Source organism: Balaenoptera physalus (genome assembly GCF_965194825.1).
Source record: "Balaenoptera physalus genome assembly, chromosome: 10".
NCBI lineage: Eukaryota > Metazoa > Chordata > Mammalia > Artiodactyla > Balaenopteridae > Balaenoptera > Balaenoptera physalus.
This window is the reverse complement of record NC_138889.1, coordinates 20,059,274-20,083,877: the sequence shown is the minus strand read 5'-3', so window position 1 is coordinate 20,083,877 and position 24,604 is coordinate 20,059,274. Positions and strand designations below refer to the sequence as shown.

Here is a 24,604-nt window from a genome sequence, read left to right as displayed (position 1 = left end):
AAAAATGTAAATTAAGATTTATTCTCTAAAATGGAAGCTTCTAGCTACTTATAAGTCACTAATATTGCACAGTGGTATTTTAAACAGTACAGCCTTATAACAAAAAATGTATTCAAGATTAGAAAAAATGTAAAGTAGAAGGAAAAATTACTGTGTAATCTCAAAAGGTTTGGGGATTTGATTTTTTATCTTATTTTTTAAAAAAGAGTTGAAAATAATAAAAAGTGAAACATTATTTTCATACAAGCTGACCCAGGGTAATCAGTCACCCTGATTACAGCAGGCCTTTCTGGCTACATAGGGTTGTTGCCTTAGACAACAGAAGTTGTCTACAGCTTTTGGATCAGCATGGCAGAAGCACCTCCTCCTCCGTTGCAAATACTGGCAAGACCATATTCTCCTTGCTTCAAGGCATGAGCCAAATGGACGACAATCCTGGCTCCAGACATCCTAGGATTAAGAAAGCATTTTGGTACTTTAATGGTTTAGAGACTGTATGAATAACCAAATTAGCCATTACTTATAGCTGAATTTAACTACTTTACTTTAACTTGGGAGACTTGTTTCAAGAAGGGTTACAGCTTTTTTTTTTTTGGCCGCACTGAGCGGCACGCAGGACCTTAGTTTCCGGACCAGGGATCGAACCCATGCCCCCTGCAGTGGAAGCGTGGAGTCCTAACCACTGGCCCACCAGGGAAGCCCCAAGAATGGTTACAGCTTTCTAAAAAGCCCAAGCATAGATTTTACTCTTAAATTATCTTCTTCAACATAAAACAATATTAGTTTTCAAGGAACAGATGTGATAGATCTGTGTTCAATGGGGATCCTATCAGAAATGGTATTTGCCTTATGAAGGATGGGTGGGAAGAAAAACTGTTAAACCAAGAGTAACAAGAATTATCATGAAGCAGTTTAAGTTTTGATAGGAATATACAAAGGCAGCCATTAACCTAGGTATATTTTTCTTTATAATTTTACCTACCCAATCGGATGTCCAAGAGAAACAGCTCCTCCATTGACATTCACTTTTTGGGGATCAATCTCTAGCATTTTAATGTTTGCTAGTACGACCACACTAAAGGCTTCATTTATTTCCCACATTGTAATATCTTCTTTTTTCAATCCTGCATCTTTAAGAACCTAAATTTTTAAAAATATAGATTATGTTCAGATAATTAAGTCAAAACTTATTTTCATTATCTTCTTGAAATTCTGCAATTTTCATTTATATTATTTCCCTTTGATGTAATACATAAATATGGAGTTTCTTAGTTTCCAGGAGGAAGGGCCCTTTTATTTTCTGATTTTAATTTCTCATCTTTTTGTTTTTGTTTTTGTTTGGGGGCTGCACGGCATGCAGGATCTTAGTTCCCTGACCAAGGATCGAACCCGTGCCCCCTGCAGTGGAAGTGTGGAATCCTAACCACTTGACTGCCAGGGAATGCCCTAATTTCTCATCTTGTTGCATTGTAATCAAAGACTTGTTTGCATTATCGTATTTCTATTTTGGAGAGAGAGAAAACTTGATTTTCTTGAACATTCCATGGATAACTGAAAAAAACGTACTCTTTATTTAGGGGTACATAGTTGATACATATTCTTAAGATCTACTTTACTGATTATATGTTGCTTAGTTCTAGATTCTTTATCTATCAAATGAAAGAGGTATATTAGTCTCTACTAATTTTTCATTGCATCCCCTAGAGTTTCTGCTTTATAAAAGTTGCTGTGGGGTTATCTGGGGCACAGTTATTCAGAGCTATCGTATTTTCATTGTAAATGATTTATTTAAAGTCTTATTATATGATCTTTTGTTTTGATAGTTCCTCAGCTATTGCAGAAGGGTGTTGTTTATCTTTAGAAATTTTTTTGTTGTGAGCAACAATAAAATTAACATGAAACTTTTGTTCCTCCTTGCTCTCTTCCTCCAGCAGGCTCAGGTAGCTTTCTAAGCTGTACAGCTCAAACAGCTTCCTCTAGTTCCAACACCATAAGACAAAACATGGTACCTAACTATAGCCACTTTTCTAGCTCTCAGAATGTAGCTGAGAAATGTTTATCACCCTTCCTTTCCAATGTGATGCACATTCACTTTCAGAAGTTGTATAACTGTGTTGCTTTCTGAGATCTGCCACCTCTGGACAGATCATCACTCCCTGTTGTTTCTGATCCTTCTCTATCCTTATTCTCCACTGATTTTTTTTTTTTTTTTTTTTTTTAATCTGGGTGCCACCCTCAGACATTCTCTCTCTCTCTCGGTGAGGCCCTCTACTTCTGAAAGGGAACATTTGCTGGAGTCTTCTGAGATCCCTTAACCCATAAACCAACACAACACTGTCTCCTTTCCTGGGACCCCTTAGTAACTTCCCGCAAAGACTCAGACTGACAATTGGAGCAGATAGGTCCTCTCCATCTCCAGTTTTACTCTCAGACCAGCTCCCAGGAGTTCCCTTTCAGGATTGAAGACTGCTCCTTCTAGTAATGAATATTTGCTTTGAATTCTAGAACCCCGGACCCTCAGCATTCCCTTTTCTCTGCTGCACCAACCTCCCACTTTGTGGTTGCCATTGCAGGTGTGTGAGTTCCACACAAGGAATTCAATCATGTAGTTTTTATCTGCTCCACTGAAAATATAGTTTGTGGGTTGCCCCTTTACTTTTGTTGTTGTTATCCTTGTTGCTCTCTAATTGTTTTCAGGAGAAGTGAGAAGATTTGAAACTAAGCTACCTCTATGCTTTGGCAGATGAATAACATGTAAAATCTAAAACATGCAACCTTGGTATAAGCAAAACCAGAAATTGGCACAATGAGTTATGGTCTGTTATTCTGTTCTCACCTTAGGTACAGCATATGCAGGTGCAACTGGAAAATCAACAGGTTCTACAGCAGCATCAGCAAATGCTTTATTAAAAAAAAAAAGGTCGTTAAAATTTTTTTTACAAGCACCCAAGACTATATCTAACAACTTATACAATATGCAAAAATGCAAGTTTCCTACACCTTTTAGTGTATTTAAATGTATTTGTGCCTTTTCTAAGATTCTGCACTTTACAAGATTATACCAGTCATCTAAGCCATTGACTTTCACAGATAGGGAGTTAGGGGGAACTGCCTCCAGGGACACTGACATTATCTAGAGATATTTTTGGTTGTTGCACAGGTGGAATGCCACTTATTGTAGCATCTAGTGGGTAGAAGCCAAGCTGCTAAACATCTTACAATGCATAGAATAGCCCCCTACAACACAATTATTTGTTGTGAAATGTCAATGGTGCTGAGGTTAAGAAACCATGATCTAAACAAAATGGTATCTATTTAACTATTTATGAAGAAGGCAAGGCAGATTTTACAGCTAAAAAGTCTTAAGGAGACTGAGGACATGCCAAGACCACACAGTTAATAATAAATGCCAGTACAATTAGATTTTTTGTATCTCTATACTCCTAAGCCCATATTCTTTTTATTCTACCTGGCTACCTTTCCCCACAGTGCCAGGGGAAAACAGGTACCCTGTAGTCTCCCACACATCATCCAGATAGGGAAAGATTTTTAAAAGCTTTCTCTTATACAAAGCAAATCCGAACGAAAATACTGAAGGAGGTTCTATCTCAGTTAAAACATGTACTAGTTAAATTCTGTCACAAAGTACAACCTACAGACAGAAATAGCCAACTTCAATATTACATATAATATTACTGACAAAGAACCTCAATTTCAGGAAGAATATAGGGGTTTAGGAATAAACAAGTTCAGAACATTTTCTACCTGCTATTCTTGCCAGTGGTTTAACACTGAGCCTCTTGGCTGCATCTGCAGTCATCAGAACCACAGCAGCTGCTCCATCATTCAGTGTGCTGGCATTGGCAGCTGTTACTGTACCTGAAAGTATCAATGAGCATGACGTCAGAACATTCTTTCACGTTGAATTCGTTTGGATCAATTTAACAAATTTCTACAGAATACTGCCTGGGTTGCTAGATGCATGAAGATATGGATGGAGATAATTCCTGCCCTCAGGAAAATACACATAATTAAATGTGTATGTGTATAACACAATTAATGTCAGTATACCTTTTTATGTTAGATTTTTTAAAAATATATTTTTATTTATTTGGCTTCGCTGGGTCTTAGTTCCTGCCCCGTGTGGGATCTTCGTTGTGGCATGTGGGATCTAGTTCCCAGACCAGGGATCGAACCCGGGCCCCCAGCATTGGGAGCGTGGAGTCTTAACCACTGGACCACCAGGGATGTCCCCTTATGTTAGTTTTTTGTAACAGTTTATTCAAAGCTACCTCAAAAGGCATGCGTGATGGCACTGGGTAAATGCTGGTTCATAATTCCTCAAAGATAAGGACCACTTCATATTTTTCCTAACACTAAGTCTTTGCTTATTCACAGTAGAGCAGGCACTCATTATATATTTTGCAAATCAGTGTCAAAATCAGATATTTCTTCTTCTCTACAATCACTTGAAGTTAAATGAATACTAAAAGTCACTAAACTGTACATTTTAAACAGGAGAATTTTATGGTATGCAAATTATATGTCAATTAAGCTGTTTTCTTTTAAATACCAATGAAGACCCTAAAATAGACTGCTGCTAAAATTATAAAAATATACTTTTGCAATATAAATTTTTTTTTTCTTTTTTTGGCTGAGCTGTGAGGCTTGTGGGATCTTAGTTCCCCGACCAGGGATCAAACCCGTGCCCCCGCTGCGGAAGCATGGAGTCCTAACCACTGGACCATCGGGGAATTCCCTGCAATATAAATTTTTATATGATGCTTTAATGAAAAAGATTGATCCACTCCTACAGTTAGTATTGAGAAATTCAATCAAAAAAGGGACAAAAGTTATTTCAGATTATTATCGCAGCTGTATACAGCCAATTTTAAAAGTAGAACTGACCTTTTTTCCTCAAAGGATTTAGTAACCTGGGATCCCATTTACACTAACATTCAACATTTATTTGTTGAGAACCAGGCACTAGAGATATAACAATGAAAAACAGCTATCAGCTTAGTCCTCCAGAGGCTTACAGATATTTAACATAATATGTAAACTTGACTTTCATATCACGAAAAACTTTCAAGATGAAGTGCATATGAAAAACTGTTCTACATCATTCTACAACCTGTTCCAGAGGCTTTATATATTGAAAGTATTAACTGTTTATATGAAATAAATAACTAATAAAAACCTACTGTATAGCACAGGGAACTCTACCTCAATACTCTGTAATGACCTATACGGGAATAGAATCTAAAAACGAGTGGATATATGTATATGCATAAATGATTCACTTTGCTGTACTGCAGAAACTAACAACATTGTAAATCAACTACACTCCAATAAAAATTAGTAATAAAAAAAAAGTTCAAACACACACAGACACGCAAAGAAAATATTAACTGTTAAGCAATTTTAAATATACTTTGGATAAATATCATATGTTTTGTTAACTTCACTTGAGCCTGATACATTGAAAATGTTAAATACCATCTAGTTGTTTTCTAGAATTTTTAAAAATCCTTAGGCAGTTCTAAGACGAGACATGGTATACTGACTCTTTTTTCTTATGCTTCATTTCTTAATACTAACCATTTTCTTTTTGGAAAACCGTCTTCAGCTTTGGAACTCTGCTGAAATCAACACGTTTATATTCTTCATCTTCTTTCACCACTACATCTGGTTTACCTAAAACAAAATTTTTTAAATTAAGTAATCTTAGCAGTGAAGATAATAATTAGTTGCTCAGTAAGAAACGGTACACAAGGTGCCTGGTAGTCTGTGCTTCCCTGTATGCCCACATACCTTAAACCATCCCAAGTAAATTCCACTCAAGAATCTACCATCAATAATTTCTGTTAGTGTCTTAAAGAAGAGTTTATTAAGTAGCCTGATGCAATTTAAATCTTCTGTTCAGCCACATCCCATTCTCCTCTCTCAGCCTCCTTCTATGATCACAGACCTCATTCTTCTAACCCCAGGGGTAGATGTCCAACCTAGGCTGGATAAGTTTTGGTACTCCATCATTCTCATCACAGTAATTATTTCTAGAATCGAAATGTAACCTAAATGAAGTTAATTGAGTCTTTACTGTGGATTCATTTTGCTGCAACTGGTGAGGAGGTCTCTTTCCTTTGTGACTGAGAGCCCTACAGATGTGACCCTGGAGATGGAGGCAGCACCACAGGAAGGCTGAGACAATAAAGAACAAAAGCAGCATGGAAAAGCCGAGACAGCATGCCCTAATGGTACTGACTACCCACTCCCAATCCCTGAAGTTCCCAGAGCTGACTGGTTGCTGCCGTACATCTTTCAGTTCTGGGACGAATCCCCAAGTGGCCTTCTAATAAATCCCCCCTTTTCACTTAACTTAGTGTGTTCTCTGTTGCTATATTAGAAAGAATTATATTAGAAATTAAGTTAAATTATTTTAGAAATTAAATATTACCTCTGAATTAGCAACATTTCCCTTTATTAACCATAAGCAGCAGTGTCAGCGTCCTCAGTTGAAATTAACAAAGATAAAAATGTACTAAAACTTAAACATAAAATATTTAGCAACACGTAAAATCTACTAAAAATTAAAATCTATCCTTCAACCTTTTACTGTAATTGTGACAGGAACAACTTCATTTCCAAATTTTCCAGCTTCCCATGCTGCTTTGCTTCTGGTATAGGAGTTAATAGCATAAGTATCCTGTTCATCTCGTGCAATATTCAGCTTCTTTGCAGTATTTTCAGCACAGTTGCCCTGATAGAAGTTGGAAGTTTTAAAAAACTAATTAACTTTGCATAACATAAAATAGTGGTTAGCAGTTAAATTTATTTTCTTAAAATATACTTCTTTCTGTACTAGGTAATTTTTTTACTCATGTCTCATCGTCAAATACTTGAATTAGCCCAGAAGTTGCTATTTTGAAGACAAATAATTAAACACCTATGGAATCCATTATTTAAAGTTAGAAAATGCCCTATTTCAGTATGGGGCAATTTATTCAACAATTGAGCCAAGTTGATGCAATGAGCTTAGAAAAACATTTTCCTAAAATGAATGGCTCAATCAACATTTATATCCTTCAGTTCAGTTTCTGAGATATATATATATTGGACTTTCCTGGTGGTGCAGTGGTTACGAATCCACCTGCCAATGCAGGGGACATGGGTTTGATCCCTGGTCCAGGAAGATCCCACATGCTGTGAAGCAACTAAGCCCGTGCACCACAACTACTGAGCCTGCGCCCTAGAGCCTGCGAGCCACAACTACTGAAGACCGCGGACCTAGAGCCTGTGCTCCGCAACAAGAGAAGCCACCGCAATGAGAAGCACGCACACTGCAATGAAGAGTAGCCCCCGCTCGCCACAACTAGAGAAAGCCCACATGCAGCAACAAAGACCCAAAGCAGCCAAAAATAAATAAATAAAATAAAAATAAATTAAATATATATATATTTTAAATCAAGCAGTATTTTATATACATGGCATTTCTCCATTAAAAAGCAACAATTACCATATGAATTTTATTGTAGACATCAGTTAGCCCATCTTTTACAATCAAATCTTCAAGCTTTATACCACCATATGGTGTTGCTCCTCTGTTCATTACGTAGGGAACATTGGACATGCTCTCCATCCCACCTGCCACCATCACATCCTGCTCAGCAACACACAAAAACCCAATGTCAATTCAAGTAGTACTGTTGACTTCTGAACAATACCAGGATTAGGAACGTCAACGCTCCACACACTTGAAAATCTGTGTATAACTTCACAGTCGGCCCTCCCTATCCATGGTTCTACATCCACAGATTCAACTGTAGTACGTGTTTATTGAAAAAAATTTGCACATTAAGTGGACCCAGGCAGTTCAAATCCATGTTCAAGGGTCAACTGTAGTTGCAAACCCATTATACCCTTTACACAGCTACAACAAACAAGTATTCTACATGGACTTTATTAAACATTTGCTATACAGTCACTATAGGAAGTACCCTCTTGACACTGGTAAAAGGAAATGGTCTGAAACGTGTAATGATAATTAAGATCAGAATCAGACATTAATAAGAATGCCAGGAATCTTTAATGTAGAACCGTCTTCTGAAATTCTTCTAACCTTTCATTTCACTGACACTGCCAAAAACGTAATCTCAGTTCTCGGAAATAATCCTACTTCCTTGATTGTGATCCTCCCGATCAACTCTTCCCAGATAGTTACAGTAATTTTCTACTTGATCATCTGATATGCAGCCTGTCCTTCCACCAAGTGTCATCTACACTCATCTGAGTCATTCTGGCTAGACTGTAAGTCTGGTCATTCCACTCCTTACAGGACTCACCAGCATAGTACATAAGGCCCTTTACAATCTGACTTCTCGTTCCCTTTCCAGTCTCATGCCTGGACCTACACCTGAGGTCATACTGAACTGTTTAAATATCTTTAAAGAGATTTCCCTGGCGGTCCAGTGGTTAAGACTCTGCACTTCCACTGCAGGGGGCACGGGTTCAATCCCTGGTCGGGGTACTAAGATCCCACATGCCGCGCAGTGCAGCCAAAAAGAAAAAAAGAAAATCAAGGTCTTCAAAGATACCGTGCTAATTCACACCACCTCTGCACTTCTGACCTATCCACCAACGTGTAAAACACCTACATTTCCTTTAAAACTAATCAAAACACAGCCACTTCATGCTTTCCCTGACCACGTATTTCTATCCTTTTTTGGAACAGTTTCCCTTCCTTCTTTTGTGTTCCTCAATTACTGTGCATTGCTTTTATTAATAATATTACACTGTACTGTAGCTATATTTATGTGTCAAATCTTCTCACCAAACTAAGCTCCTTTGAGGCCAGAAACCCTTGTCATATCTATTTTTATGTCATTAGTGCCTGGCATATATAGTAGAAGTTTAATAAGTATTAATCAACTAACCTGTAATTACAGATTAACAAAAGAAATTCATTTGCATTATAAGGGCTAATTTTTAAAAATAGTTTAATATAAAACATTAATGTAAATATAAAATTAAAGCCAATATTATATTCTCACAGTCTTTAATCAAGAATAAAGACAAACAGAAGTTCTATACCAAAGAAACCTAAATATTTTGCCTGTTTTCAAATATGGAGAGTCTCAAATAGCTCTCATATAAGTTTTATTCTGTTATCCTGAAATACTGAGTATTTTCTGGGGATGATGGCAATAATAAGTGGCAGAAATTAAGTTATCAATTATTCTACAGAATATAATAAAATTGACCATTTTCCAAAATCAGATAATATTCAAAATAAGGCAATTCCTAGTATTCCTCTAAATCAGATAATTTTATACATGCACAAATGAATCAAAGAACACTAACTGAAAGCATTTGCTAGAGAACCACAAAAAAATCAACTGACACAAAATTTTCCTTGTCATTCAAACCGTTCTGAAACGTCTAAACAATCTCATGACCGTTTAACAAGGGTTTGGTAATACCTGATGTCAGTGTTACCTTGTGTATAGGCAAACAAGCTCTCACAAGCTTTGGAAAATGTGTAACTGGTATAACTTTCATGGAAAGCATTTGAAAATATCAAAATTTTTAAATCTCTGACTCCAAAAATCTCCTCTGAGGAAGTTTTCCAAAAGACAGACTTGCACACGATGACATTTTTTAATGCTTTGTTCACCAATCTCCAGTGAACGTCCACATAGTAGATCCTCAACTAATGATGGGCAAAACTAGGATTTGAAATTAGTCTGGCTCCAGACTTTTTGTTATTAACCACTACACTATACCGCGTAGTACAGTCAATTAACAAGAGTTGATTTAAGTATTTATAAGTACACAAAGATATATGCATAGGGGTACTGTCTGCAGCATTATTTAAAATAGTGAAGAACTGGAGACAATCTAGATGTCCATTCAATAAGGACCCATAAGTATATTAAAGTTGTTCAGTTCAATAGAGTACTATCTTATGTGCTGATACAGAATAATCTCCAAGACATTACATGGGGCACAGAGTTTAAGAAACTTCCCCAAAGTTTCTCTGCTCTTAGGTGGCAGAATACACAAAAAAGTGATGAATAAGTCAGAGATTCAAAGTGGGGCAAGAAGAAAGAAGATTGTTCATTTTATACTTTTCTATATCATCTCAGTTTTTAGCATGTGTATCAGGTATCACTCTTTTTTTTCTCTTTGGCTTGCCTTATAACTGGAAACAAAGCAAGGGAGGAGTAACAGCAAGGGTATGCATAATTATGATTCTTGTACATGTAAGAAATAATCTGCAAACACCTCACAACTGATTTTTACCTTTTACCTTGGTGTGTTATAGGCTGGAATGCACTAGACAGGGATAGGGACACCTGTTTTCTAATTTTACCCCTGTAACTAACTGTGTTTGTAGTCCTCTCAACCTCTTTCCTCAACTGAAAAAAAGGCTTGGATCTGATAAACTCTTAGGTCTACGAGTCCAGGTCTAGCCTCCTAACATCCAGCATATATTTGCTGAGCAGCCTATCTCTTGCTCAGTCTCAGGTAAAGACAAGATCACAATCATCAAGGCCAACAGAAAGCCTGCACAATTTTACAGCTGAACCTGAACATAAGGAACTATAAATTAGTCATCAATTCTGGGCTCAATCAACGATTTGATTCCCAGGGTCAGCACCTTATTCTCATTTATGATAAAAACCCTTCTCATTCTAGCACAGACAAAATTTACAGTGTCTTAAATCAACCAGAATCTCTAAGTAAAGGGGCACCCAAAGACTAAAACGTCCTGGCTGAAAACTACTTTTTAATACTAGACACTTGAGCTATCATTTTGACCTCGACTTCAAATGGAATTGGCAAATCCAGACACTCCTGAGTGTCTGAAACAACACAGCAACTGCACTTATGAGAAAGAATCTCACTTCTAGAGTATGAATATGCTTAGATTTTTAGTGTTTTTTAGCACTGCATATTATTTTAGTTATAAAATGGAAAAGAAGGTACTTCTTACCTGATGTCCACACATAAGATTCTGAGAGGCCATCATGATGGCTTTCATTCCTGAGGCACAAACTTTGTTTACAGTGGTACATGGAGTAGAAATAGGTAAGCCTAAAACCAATATAAGTCATACTTTTGAAAAACAAAGATATTCTTCAAATAAACTGTAATAAAATAGAGCATGTTAAACTATAATCTGCAACATCTCTTCTGCCAATATAAGTCTATTATGCATTTAACATTTTATTTAAGCTGAAATGACTTCCATTTTGCCATGTCAAACATTTAAGTGTAAAAGCAAAAATGTAGTCCTAATACCTGCACCCAGTACTGCTTGCCTTGTAGGGGCTTGTCCTTCACCTCCTTGTAGAACATTACCCATGTATGCTTCTTTCACTTCTTCTTTTGGAATCCCTTTTTTAAAAAATCAAAAAGACATTTCCATATTTCATTCAATTTAATAATTAGTAATTACCTAGTAAAGTACATGACATTATATAGCAGGAATGGTTTCTTTTTCTTGTCAGTTTTGAGCTTCATTCGTAACACTATAGTACAAGGACTTCTTTTCAAGGGAATTCAGAAATGTAGGCATTAATTCGTTTCTAAGTGTTACATATGTAGTAAGTGCAAAATAAACATTTGTTCCATTGAATCACTGCCACTCAACACAAAAAGTAAAGCAACTACTAACCTGCCTTTTCAATGGCTTCCTGAATTGCAATGGAACCAAGTTTAGTGGCTGGCAGAGAGGAAAGGCTGCCTAGAAAGGATCCAATGGGTGTTCTTGCAGCACTTACTATGACCACTTCCTGGCAAGACAGAAGATGGTAAAAATTATTATATTTAAATATTTTACCCACATCATCTTTCATAAATGAACAATTCATAGATATATTATCCAAGAAACAGACTTTTTATGAATGACTAATTACCCATCAAAGATGAAAATAATATTAGAACAGCACTAAAATCAGTTCAATGCTGGTACTTTATGATTTAAGACCTAATAGAAAACCTAAGAGAAACCAGTTCTAAAATAGGCATAGACCAGAAGCTTAAGGTTCAATTCTATCCCTTAGTCAAAATTTAAGAAATGATCAGTTTACCCTTGTTAACTGCATAAAAAGCCCTAATTAAAGGGCTTCCTTACTGAAGGGAAACTCTGGTCTAGGGTCAAGACCTGTATGTTAGTGGGGCCATACCACTTAACTAGGACACAGCCAGAGCCATAATTTCTTAAACTATTAATAAGACAATATAAAATTTAAGAAAAAGTAAATAAAAGCTCTCTTAAATATTACAAAACACTATTTTAACAATTCTCTCCTTACGCTTGCCTTCTACATGCTCTTAGATAAATACATACATACATACATACATAAATCCTCATAGATAATAAGAGAACCATTCCCTAGATTCTGGTCGAGGCTATTACTAAGTCTTTTTAGGAACCGTTATGAAACAAAAGGAGGACCCCTCAGGAAGCACTAGGTGACCAGGTGATGGTCCTTCCTGTCTAATCCCCAGTCTCCTTCAGCCCCTTTCTTCTAGTATCTTCCATGTGGCCTCTGCAATGTACCAACACAATATAATGGGGGTCCCCAAAAGTAAAGGAAGAACATTGCCTAGTTTTAGAGAAGGTTGTTTACCATAGACAATGATTGGGGAAGAAGCAGAAATTATGCAGGGCGCTAGACTGAAATTTTTTATGGTAATTTGGGAGTTTGACTTAATATTTCAATAATTAGCTATTCCTAACCACTGAATCATCCCAAGCTGACCCTCATCTATACATGCTTTAGAATATGCATTTTTAATAGACTACATTTCCTTTAAATTCTTGAAATTTTAAAGCACAATTTAAATTTATACTTACATTCAAAGTGGGTTTTGATACATAACTTCGTTCCACATATCTTATTTCCTGTAATATAAATATTTGTTATGATGTAAAAAATATTAATCTACATCACTTTATACTTCTCAGTAACAGGATTATGGTAATTTCTTTTTGCTGCATTATACTTTAATTTCCAAATTTTCCTGTTTGCATATATCACTGTTACAATTTTTAAAATTACTACTTTTGTAATATTCTCGTCTGATTAACTGTTCATTGGAAATGTATGTTTTAACTTCTGATGAATTTATCATCTTAAAATTTCTAAGCCTTTTTAAGTATAAGCTTTATAAAATATAATTTTAAGTTAAATCTAAGTTCTAAATTAAGTAAGCCCAAATTGGGCTGCTGCTTATATAACCTACTTACACTGAAGGATTCTAGCATATTATCTGTGACCCAACTCTGAATTAAAATTTCCTACTTGTAGTAAACATGCCAGTCATTGCCTCTCCAGCTACACCCCTTTCTCCAAAGGGTCTGGAAGGGACAGCCCTAAGTACCTACAAGGTGATTCCCATCCTCCTCCCACTGGCCAGAGCTGACAGGACCAAAAATGGAATGGACTTTGAACCAAGCTAGCACTCTGAGAGACCCGATCAACTGGATGATGATGGGCACTTGAAGTGAAAGGCCCAAGGGGCTGGAGTTAGTCAGCAACACCATGTAAAAGCAGAGGTTACAGCAAAGAGAAAAGCCACAAGTAAGCAGAGAAGCAAAGGAATGGAACATATACACTCAGAAAAGGAAGAAAAGACCATACCACACTACAAGAGACAAAAGATAACATAGTTAGTGATTTTCTAGTTAGGGTTCCAGCAAGGCCAGCTTTACTTTATTTCCTAACCTTGGATGTCCAAGAGCTTGCCTATTGTATATCTTCAAAAAAGCCCCTTTCTACTTAGCTAGTGTGAAATGGGATGTTGTTCCTTGCAATCAAAGGGCCTTTTCTAAACCACTTTAAAGTCTCTGGTTCTGTTTAGCTGAAGGTTCCCTGGTTTCTCCACTTTGCCCTGGATCCCATTCCAGTTGCCTTTTCAAAGATGCCACATCTTCCGTTATCCCTTCCCTCGCCCCAACATCATTCATCCCCTTTACTCCTGGATTATTCCGTAAGCACAGTAATAGGCTTCCTCCCACCTGAAAGAATTAAAAACAAACTTCTCTTAACCCAGACTCCCATTGAGCTTTCACCTCATTTCTTAGCTCCTCTGTACAAGAGAAGTTCTCCAACAAGTTACCTACTATTTGTTTCCTTGTCCTCACCTCCTACTTACTGTTCAACCCCACCAAATCTGGCTTTTATCTATCCTACTGTTGGCTCTGCGCAAGATCAACAATGTCTGGATAGCAAAATCCAATAAAGATTTCACTATACTCATCTCATCCTCTCAGCAACCTGGGACTCACTTTTCTTCTTGGGGAAACACGCACAGTGGTTAAGAGCCTGGGCTTACTAGCTGAGTATTCTTGAGCATTAAGTTTTCTAAAATACTCTCCACAAGTTGTTGTGAGAATGAAATGAGGTAATATGTGTAAACCACTACACAAACCCTCCCTTTTCTTGGCTTCCATTTTAACACAATCTTATAGTCTCCCTCTTATCTCTCTAGTTATTTTTCTGTCTTTTTTGCTGTTTCATCCTCCCCTTCCCAATCTCTAAGTGCTGGAACGTCCCAGGGCTTTGTTCCAGGCCCCTTTTAATTTTCCATCTTCACTGTCTCCTTAATCATATCTAGCCCCACAGCTTTAAACAGCAATTATGTCCTGGTGATTTCCAAATTTCTATCTCCAGCCTTGACCTCCAGACTCATATATCCAAGTGCCAACTTGATAGCCTGAATTTAACGTCCAACTCATGTCTCTCAATTTCCACCCTAGAACACCAGTTGTTTTTTTTTTTTTTAATGGTGGGAATGTGGTTTATTAAGCTGTGCCTTAGTACAGGCTCTGAGGTTTGCCCATGGTGCTTTTAATGTACAAAATGTTCTGCCAATTTTTCTTTTTTTTTTTTTTTATAAATTTATTTATTTATTTTTGGCTGCATTGGGTCTTGGTTGCTGCACGCGGGTTTTCTCTAGTTGCGGCGAGCAGGGGCTACTCTTCGTTGCGGTGCGCGTGCTTCTCATTGCAGTGGCTTCTCTTGTTGTGGAGCATGGGCTCTAGGCACGCAGGCTTCAGTAGTTGTGGCGCACAGGCTTAGCTGCTCTGCAGCATGTGGGATCTTCCAGGACCAGGGCTCAAACCAGTGTCCCCTGCATTGGCAGGCGGATTCTTAACCACTGTGCCACCAGGGTAGTCCCTCCCCTCTTGTTTTAAGACCCAGTGTGAGGGTCTGTCCAGCCAGGCCTGCCTGGAGCAGGGGGTCTGAACTACCCGGGCACTTCAGTGCCGCAAGTGCCTGGCCATCTCAGGCTCAACCAGAGCCTGAAGGGAGGAGATGGACACAGGGACGCTGAGGGCTGGGTGGGATGAGAATGGTGCCAACCTGGCAGTGTCCAAGAAGCGTTTGTCCTTCTGAGGGTCACAGTTCTTCAGGCTGATCTGAAGCTCCACCATCTCCAAAAACTTCCGGGCCTTGCGCTGGCTCCCATGCCGGACTTCCCGTACCGCCTCGTAGAGGGTGTCACGGGAGACTTTGCTGCTCATGGTGCCTCACGCCGTGATAAACCGGAAAAGTAGAACACTAGTTTCTTTCCAGCATTTCCCTCCTCAAGACATCACGTCACAATCTGCCCAGGTGCTAAGCCAAAATCTTAGGACTCACCCTCTATCTCTGCCTAATACCTAGGGATACTCTATCACAGGTACTGTCAATACTCAGTCTAAAATATACCTAAATTCTTCCACTTTGCTTCATCTGCACTACTGCCACCTAGTCCCAGCCACCATCTCTTGCTACTGTAACAGCCTTTTACTTCATTTCCTGCATCCCCAACTTCCCTTCTTCAGTCCATCCGGTTTTTAAAACGTAAATCAGGGAGTTCCCTGGTGGTCCGATGGTTAGGAGTTGGTGCTTTCACTGCAGTGGCCCAGGTTCAATCCTTGGTGGGGAACTGAGATCCCACAAGCTGAGATCCCACAAGCTGCATGGCGCGGCCAAAAAAAACACAAAAAAACAAAAACAACCCCCCCACACACACACACAAATGTAAATCAGATCACATCGCTCCCCTGATTAAAATCCTTTGATGGCTTTCCATTGTTCTTGGAATGATATCCACAGTCTTTCCCTTATCCTACAAGTTCCTGGCTCCTGGAACTGGAGCTCCTGATGATCTGGATGGTATGATCTGGCTCCTCATGTTCTTTCCTTTTTTTGTCTTCTTTTCTAATGTTCTTTCCAAACTCATGCCACTCTTGCTCTGTGCCAGCCACACCAGCCTCCTCTTTGTTCTGAACCCATTCCCACCTCAAGCTCTTTGCAGTGTGCCTCTGCCAGTAACAGCCTTTCCCCAGCTTGCCTTGGCTGATTTTTTTTTTTTTTTTCCACACACACACACTGTATTTTATTTTTACAAGAGATAAATAGACTGACACCAAGCATTGTACATGGATGACCACAACAAAAGCAACAATGATTGCAATTACCAAACATGAAACACACTCATACTATGTCATAATATTGACATTCAGTCCAGTAATCCTCCACTGTAACAGCTCCTTTACTTTGCAGTGAAAATTGATTTGTATATTCTTTGCCTCTGAGTCCTTGTGGGATTTTTTTTTTTTTAATTCAGACAGAAAGTCACAAAAATTATACTCATCCTCATCAGTTCACTCAGTCCCATGTAATTAATTTTTTTTTCATCTTGATCTTTTGTTAGCACTTTTATGAGTTCATCAGTTTTTCATTAGAGTTCTGAAAATGCTTATTCATTCAGTTCAGCAGTACAGTCAGTTACCAGAAACCTGTACTTGTCAGAGTCTTTTCCATGAATTTCTTGAAGATGAAAGCCTTTTATAGGAACATATTTGCAAAATCATCAGAGTACACCCAGAACTGTCTGTAAATGACAAAAGACTTAAAAATGACCATGGTTAAAGATTTGATGAAAGTTCATAATAATGCAGTTGACAAGAAAATTAGTTATTTCTGAGATATACATTTTAAAGTAATAACTAGGATTATGACTTATGACATTATACCAGAACATATAAGATTTTTAGAAATTTCATGTAATGTCTGAAACATTTATATTAACATATTTCCATACATATTTCCATACAAATACAAATATAAGATTTTTAGAAATTTCATGTAATGTCTGAAACATTTATATTAACATATTTCCATACATATTTCCATACAAATACAAATATAAGATTTTTAGAAATTTAATGTAATGTCTGAAACATTTATATTAACATATTTCCATACAAATAACCCAATGAAAGTTTAGTATTAGTTGTTTTCTTTGTTTTTTTATACTGCAGGTTCTTATTAGGCATCAATTTTATACACATCAGTGTATACATGTCAATCCCAATCGCCCAATTCAGCACACCACCATCCTTGGCTGATTCATTTTTGTTCTTCAAGTCTCAGCTCAAATGATACAACCCCAGAGTGCTTCTCCCTGCCTATTTAAAGTTGGCTTCTATTTCAACATGATTATTTCCTTCAAAGCACCTCTCACACTGTGTAAATACAGGGTTCACATATATAATCTCTCTCTCTCCATATAATGCAAGCTTCTGAGAGCAGTCCTGTCTTTCCCCCTTCCCTTCCTCCTCCTTTCTCATTCACTGCTACATCCTTGTCACTTGGCATAGTGCCTAGAGCTCATTAAATATCCCAGGAATGACAAAATTATAGTAGGATCAAGACACTGAACATAATGTGTGATAAATATGTGATAAATGAACACAACTAGTTAAGTTTTATTTGCATATCACAATCATCTTTCAAGGACAGCTCAGCTGCCCCAAGAACTCTAGAGACCACCCTTGACAATGCAGGCAGAGGTAGACACTCCAGTCTTAGCTTCTGCAGCACACTGTGCACACTCTATTTGTCCCAAACACATAATTCTGTGACCCTTACTGGCCTGTCTCCCCACTAGACTGTAAGTTTCAAGAAGAGACTGATTTTATTTATTTTTTATCCCAATGATGGCAAGAAACGCTAAACAAATCAACAAAGTCTGGTGCTTACTAGCAGCTCTGAAAAACATTTCAGGTAGGGTAAATATATTCTGAAGCCAACAAAATGGGATAATGAGCTACAGAGTGAGGGCCTATTTTACATGGGATGTTCCACAGAGGGCTCTCTGGAGATGTCACTGGAGCTGAGAAACTGAATATTAAAGAGTCAGCCTGGGGGACTTCCCTGGTGGCGCAGTGGTTAAGAATCCGCCTGCCAATACAGGAGACATGGGTTCAATCCCTGGTCCAGGAAGATCCCACATGCCGCGCAGCTACTAAGCCCATGTGCCACAACTACTGAGCCTGCGCTCTAGAGCCCGCGAGCCACAACTAACTGAACCTGCGTGCTGCAACTACTGAAGCCCACGCACCTAGAGCCCATGCGCCGCAACAAGAGAAACCACAGCAATAAGAAGCCCACGCACCGCAACGAAGAGAAGCCCCCGCTTGCTGCAACTAGAGAAAGCCCACGTGCAGCCACGAAGGCACAACACAGCCAAAATAAATAAATTAAAAAAAAAAAAAGAGTCAGCCTGGGGAAGATCTAGGGAAAAGAGCATTTGATGCATTGGGAAGAACTAGGACAAAGGTCTTGAATTAGAAACAAACTTGGCACATGCTAAGTATAGAAAGTGGAACAGTATAGCGGGAGCCACATACTCAGGAGAACACAGTCTGAGCTGAGACTAAAGAAGCAAGCAGGGACCAAAGAGGCCATGAGAAGGACTCTGGATTCTAGTCTGTGCAATGAGAAGCCACTGAAGGCTTTTCTATTATAAAAAGACCACTCTGGCTAAAGTATAGAGAACTGATTGTAGGAGCAGGAGTAGAAAAAGGGAAGAAGACCAGGCAAGAGCTCATGTGGCTAGTGCTAGGGAGGTCACAAGAGGGGTGGATACAAACAGATGTATATGTAATATGTTTTAGATATAGAACCAGCCAACGGGTGGATATTAGTATTCTTATTTTACAGGTAAGGAAGCTAAAGCACAGGCAGGTCAAGTAACCTGCCCAGAGTCACAGAGCCAATATGGGGCAGAGCTGGGATTTCAAATCCAAGCAGTCTCACTCTATTATACATATATATAGTTTACATATTATACATATATATACATATTATATATTATGCATATTATATATTTGTTATACATATTATATATTTTATTTAAAATAGTAATAAAATTTAGGAAGCTGAGGCAACTGCTCTTTCCAAAGTACTGCATAATTTTTGAGTAACTAATGATTTGCTTATGATATTCTTCACTAATCAAGCGTGTCATCAGTGATACCAATTTTTCATTATTTCTGTTCACAGGACACAAATTCATGAGAACTATCCATATGCCAAAATAACTGTAAAAATCAGTAAAATGAATTAGAAATTGAGCCATTATCAAGGAAACATTTTGAGAAAACAGATTAATCATTTAAAAAATTTTTCAACTTCTTAGAGGATTTAGCAGTTAGTACTCAAAATACCTTGTGTTTATGCATATTATTGTCTGTATGAGGAAGCAAAGTTCCCTTACATAAAACTGATATCCAAATCTGTATTTCTTCAGGTCTTTATAAAGTTCTCCAAGTATTAAAGTTATGCTAATTTCAATCAACACTTTCCATTTTATGTATATGTTCATTTTATGTATTTCATTTATATAATTCCTTTGTTAAAATCTTATATAAACACTGTTATATTAAATTTTTACATTGTTGAATGCTCCCTCTGTTATGGGTTGAATTGTGTGCCCCACCCAAAAGAAGTCCTAACCCCCAGGACCTTAGAATGTAACTTTATTTGTAAACGTGGTCCTTACAGAAGTAATCAAGTCAAAACAAGTTCATTAGGGTGGGCCCTAATCCAATATGACTGATGTCCTTATAAGAAGGGGAAATGTGAACACAGAGACAGACGCAGAGAAGGGAAGTGAAGACACAGGGAGATTGCCATGTGCAGATGGAGGACTGGAGTGATGCATCTACAAACCAAGGGACTCAGATTGCCAGCAAACCACAAGAAGCTCCGAAGAGGCAAGGAAGGATTTCCCTACAGGATTCAGCAGGGTCCTGCCAACACTTGATTTCGGACTTTCTAGCCTCCAGAACTGTGCAACATTTCTGTTGTTTTAAGCTGCCCGATATGTGGTATTTTCTTACAATGGCCCAAGGAAACTAATACACCCTCCTTCTTGGAAATCTCCCCTCCCTTGGCTTTCAGGTGACACTACATTCCTCTGGTTTTCTTCCACAACACCATCCTCTCTTTTCATTCACCTTCACGGGTTCCCACTCGTTCTGCCTGTCCTGAAATACTGTGTCTCCCAAAAGCCCTGTACAAAGCCCTCTTCTCTCCTCTGTCTACACACTTGCTGTAGCTGGGCTCATCAATGCCTGTGGAACTCCTCTCTCAGCCATTCACAGCCAATCAGTCATTAAGTTCAACAGATTCTATCTCCACGCTATCTCTTGAATCTATCAATTTCTCTCTGTGTTTACTGCCAATCAGATCACTGTCACCACTTACTTGCTTACCAAAACATTCTGTTCTTTTTTTCTGTATAAGAAAGGCCTGAGAACTGAGGTTCAAAACTCCGAAGGATGAAAGGGAATGGGAAGGGAACGCAAAAACCATGAGTACCCATGAGGATTCAACCAGGAAAATAAAAACCATTCTATGTGAAACAGAATTTAATGAAGAGAATTAAATGCACAGGTGAGGGGCTTCCCTGGTGGCACAGTGGTTAAGAATCCACCTGCCAATGAAGGGGACACAGGCTGGATCCCTGGTCCGCGAAGATCCCACATGCCGCGGAGCAACTAAGCCCGCGAGCCACAACTACTGAAGCCCACATGCCTGGAGCCCGTGCTCCACAACAATAGAAGCCACCGCAATGAGAAGCCCACGCACTGCAACGAAGAGTAGCCCCCGCTCGACACAACTAGAGAAAGCCCACGCGCAGCAACGAGGACCCAACACAGCCATAAATAAATAAATAAATAAATTTTAAAATAAATAAATAAATGTACAGGTGACAGAAGAGCTGAGAACAGGAGACAGCAGCACAGAGATTAGCAACAGGAAGCCACTAGCATGCTCAGGCTGTTAAGACAAAGGGAAGAAGCAGGGTTACCAAAGCCAAGGGGTCAGGGTCACCTGGCAGAAGCAAGAACCAAAGGACTGGCAGACATTGTCAGAAACACAATCTAAGGCAGAGAGAGGAAAAAAATAATTATCCTGACTTCTCCCTTCTTATCTCCCAATCTTCCACCAGTCTCTGAACCCAGCCAGAAGCCAGATGATGCTGGCACCTGCAAGGGTCGGCCTCACAGCAATATAGAAAGAGAGGAGGAGGTGAATCTGGGAACAAACAGGCTCAGGACTGGCACAATGCAGGATTTTTTTTTTTTTTTTAAGTCTGAGTATTAAAGGAAAATTATCTTGGTTCAAAATAGCAAGACAGGACTTTAACGGAGGGAATGGTCAAAAGTGTCAAATATAGTATAAAGAAAAGTCAAGAAGAAGAAAAAAATACAGGAAAAGAAAATCACTGGTATTCTTCTGTTGAGCAGTACAGAAATCTAACTGCAGAGCTTTAAAGAGAAATGGATGTAAACGAAGGTGACGAGGAGGACTACTCTTTTGACCATAAGAAAAAAGCAATTCCAGCTGGAAAGCAACAAGCTCTGATAAAGTCCATAAAGGTTTCTTGACCGTAAGGGAGACCTGTGTGTATTTGAAGGCAAAAGAGAAAAAGCCAGTTTAATGGGTTAGAGATCAAGTTCCATTCCACAAAATGGCACTGAATATTTAAAACCTGTTAAAACAAACAGATTTCCATGGTTCATTAAATGACCACTTAATTCAAGTAACAACCAATACAACTAATTCCTAGAGTTCAATTAAATGAACACCACAAATCATATGCTACATAACCTACAACTTCATTTTTCTCATCAGCAACAATTGTGTTTGATTTTAAGCTCCTAGTTAAACTATAAATTAAGAGGGTTCTGCACTTGGTTTATGTTTTGTTTTGTTTTTTACAAAATTAGAGTACTTATTTCACCTAATTCACTAGTAAATGTTGGTTGAAACTCAGGATGACCCAAGTACATTTTTGTGATTTCCGACACACTAACAAATATGCTAAGAACTCATGTTTCCTGGAAACCCACTCCTCCTGACTCTTCCTTTTCCCTTGGCTCCCACCCTCACTCTGCATTTGTCAAGTTCTACGCTTATTCTTTCACAATCTCTTGCATAGCGCTCCTCCCTTTCAGCTCCTACTGCCAGCACACCAGTCAAGTTACATCACACCTAACAGACAACAGTTTTTTCCCCACTTCAGTGCTCCTATACCTGTAATTATGACAAGAGCAAAAATATCAACGGTCCTCACTGACTTAAGTCAAATCCAAACCCTTACAATATGACTGGATTTCAAACTTTATTACTCCAACCAAACTGGAAAAGTCACGTTTCACCAACCACACCCTGAACTTCTCTACCTACTCCTTAGCTTTTGCCAGACCCTAAACATGTGGTGCAAGCTAGCTTGCTTTGACGTACGGAAAATAGTAGATTCCTTCAAGGCTGTCGCTCCTGTGTTCCCTAAACACAACAGCCAGAGGAGAAACACGGCTCTGGACGCCCTTAATACGTAAGCGTTACTCATCAAGAAAGTGAGTAGCCATTTATTTTCCCTGATAGGTTTGAAGTTGCTCCGAGTCGGTACATCTTTTTATTATCACCCTGTAAGCCCATAATGATTACCTATTGCATGAAATCAAAATCTCTTGACAATAACGCTCACAAACATGCTTTAAAGAAAAGCTCGGAAACAGTTTTACGGGCCTTCCCTACCCGTCGGGCAAGGTCATAACCAAGCCCGCGCCTTTCTGCCTGTCAAATTACCTGCCCCATTTGACACACTAGAAAGCAATTATCACGATCCGGGAGGGCCCCTGAGAACGGAAATGCCCTATACGAGCCGGCAAGTCTGAGCGCGTGGCTTTCGGGGCGTGGGTCCCGCCGGGGGCTTCCTCAGGCCTGCACTTAGGGCTCCTTCCGGCCGCGAGGCCGCAGGCAGAAGACTTCCGAGGCGAGTCCCGAGTCCCAGTCCCTCTCACCTGCATCCGCCTCCGAAGCAGGGGGCTGCGCCCGCGGGCGCCAACGCGCAGAAGGGCCGCCAGCACAGCCATGGTGGCCGAGCGCGGAGCGGACAGTTACCAGCGGAGAGAAGGGATCGCCAGCGGCGGGTCCCTGACCCCGCTTCACCCGCCGACCCGGCCGCCTCCTCCAATAGCAGCCTCGGGCCGCGACGGCCGCCGGCCATTGGCCGGCAGCAGAGGAGGGGCGGGGCGGAGCCTGGCGCTGGGACGCCCGAGCGGCGCGTGGCAGGAGGCGGAGGCGCTGGCTTAGAAGCCAGCTGATAAGGTGCCAGGTCCCCTTTCCACTACTTCTGACCTTCTGAGACCAGAAGACCTTCTGAGACCAGTGGTTTATGTGTAACCTGGGCCTTTTCTGTTCACTGGGCCAGCTTCTCTCCCTTAATACCCAGAAAGCACAAAGGAAATTCATGAAAATATTTTCAAGCAATCCAGTTAGCTTTTCATTTATGATGAGATAATTTTGCAATTGTTTCTTAGCAGGATGAAGAAGAGGAATAGGAAACATTAATGCCTAACTTTGAACAATTAATAAAATTATATTAACCTTCACAAAAACTCCATGAATTAGATGCTATTATTATCCACCCCTTAACTAATGAGATAACTGAGCTACAAAGAAGTTAACTTATTTTTCCATGATTGCATGGAAAGTGGTAGAGCTGGGGTCTGAACTGATAGCATTACATGGCATTGCTTTCCTGTACCTATTTCCAGAGAATGCTGTAGTGTTAGGTATGATTATTCTCACATTTTGGGAACCCATTGCTTAATTTAGGATCTTCAGCTGGAGACAGCAAATTTTTGTGACTTTGTAACATTGTTTTCGTTTATATTTATTTTATTTATTTATTTAATTTTTTTCTATTTCTTTAATTTTGCTTGTTGTTGTTGTTTTGGCTTTTTTTTGACCTAGTGGCTTGTGGGATTTTGTTCCCCAACAGATACTGAACCCAGGCCCACAGCAGTGAAAGTGCAGAGTCCTAACCGCTGGACCACCAGGGAATTCCCTATACTTACTTTATACAGAAGATAGGAGTGACAACATACAAAGTGAGCACTTTAACCCTACTTACTCCAAGCCAAACCCAGGTTTTTCCTAAAGTAAAATCCCCACCCTTAATTATGTTTTGTAACAAGTGGGAGATTGTATTTTTCAAAGTTGGCCACACCAAAAGTTAGTGTTGGGCTAACAGGGCACCCCAGCAGGACTTCAAAGCTTGTAACTGCCCAACCTCAAGATGGAAAGAATCCAGAGTTAGCGACAGAGACATCAATGGTTTATTGGATAGGGGATCTTACTTACACCCAAAGCAAGAGGGTCCTGGAGAGACACACCATGGTGGGCAGCAGATGGCAAGCTGGCAGTGGCAACAGTCTTCCCTACCGGAAGAAGAGGGA

General features: G+C 39.2%; 2 protein-coding genes across 2 annotated transcripts in view; both read right to left on the bottom strand.

The window, feature by feature from the left end:
* Positions 1-23,333, bottom strand: ACAT1 (acetyl-CoA acetyltransferase 1). Its single transcript, XM_082476890.1, has 12 exons — positions 23,165-23,333; positions 12,866-12,913; positions 11,681-11,798; positions 11,305-11,400; positions 10,997-11,097; positions 7,517-7,660; positions 6,610-6,760; positions 5,602-5,697; positions 3,766-3,879; positions 2,837-2,901; positions 983-1,140; positions 1-450 (listed from the first exon to the last, which is right to left on the bottom strand). The coding sequence occupies exons 1-12, from the start codon at positions 23,234-23,236 to the stop codon at positions 330-332; spliced, it is 1,284 nt and encodes a 427-aa protein (XP_082333016.1). The 5' UTR covers positions 23,237-23,333; the 3' UTR covers positions 1-329.
* CUL5 (cullin 5) overlaps positions 23,164-24,604 on the bottom strand; it is a 117,166-nt gene continuing 115,725 nt past the window's right edge. Inside the window, exon 19 of the mRNA XM_082476867.1 lies at positions 23,164-24,586. Coding sequence (XP_082332993.1) covers positions 24,506-24,586 — 81 coding nt within the window. The 3' untranslated portion in view covers positions 23,164-24,505. The remainder of the gene's footprint in view (positions 24,587-24,604) is intronic.

Coding starts and splice junctions, on each gene's coding strand:
- ACAT1 (XM_082476890.1), bottom strand. CDS start 23,236: ATGGCTGTGCTGGCGGCCCTTCTGCGCGTTGGCGCCCGCGGGCGCAGC. Junction 6,761..7,516: donor TCTACAATAAAATTCATATG/GTAATTGTTGCT, acceptor AACTTCTATCAG/GGCAACTGTGCTGAAAATAC. Junction 1,141..2,836: donor CTGCATATGCTGTACCTAAG/GTGAGAACAGAA, acceptor TTAAAAATTTAG/GTTCTTAAAGATGCAGGATT.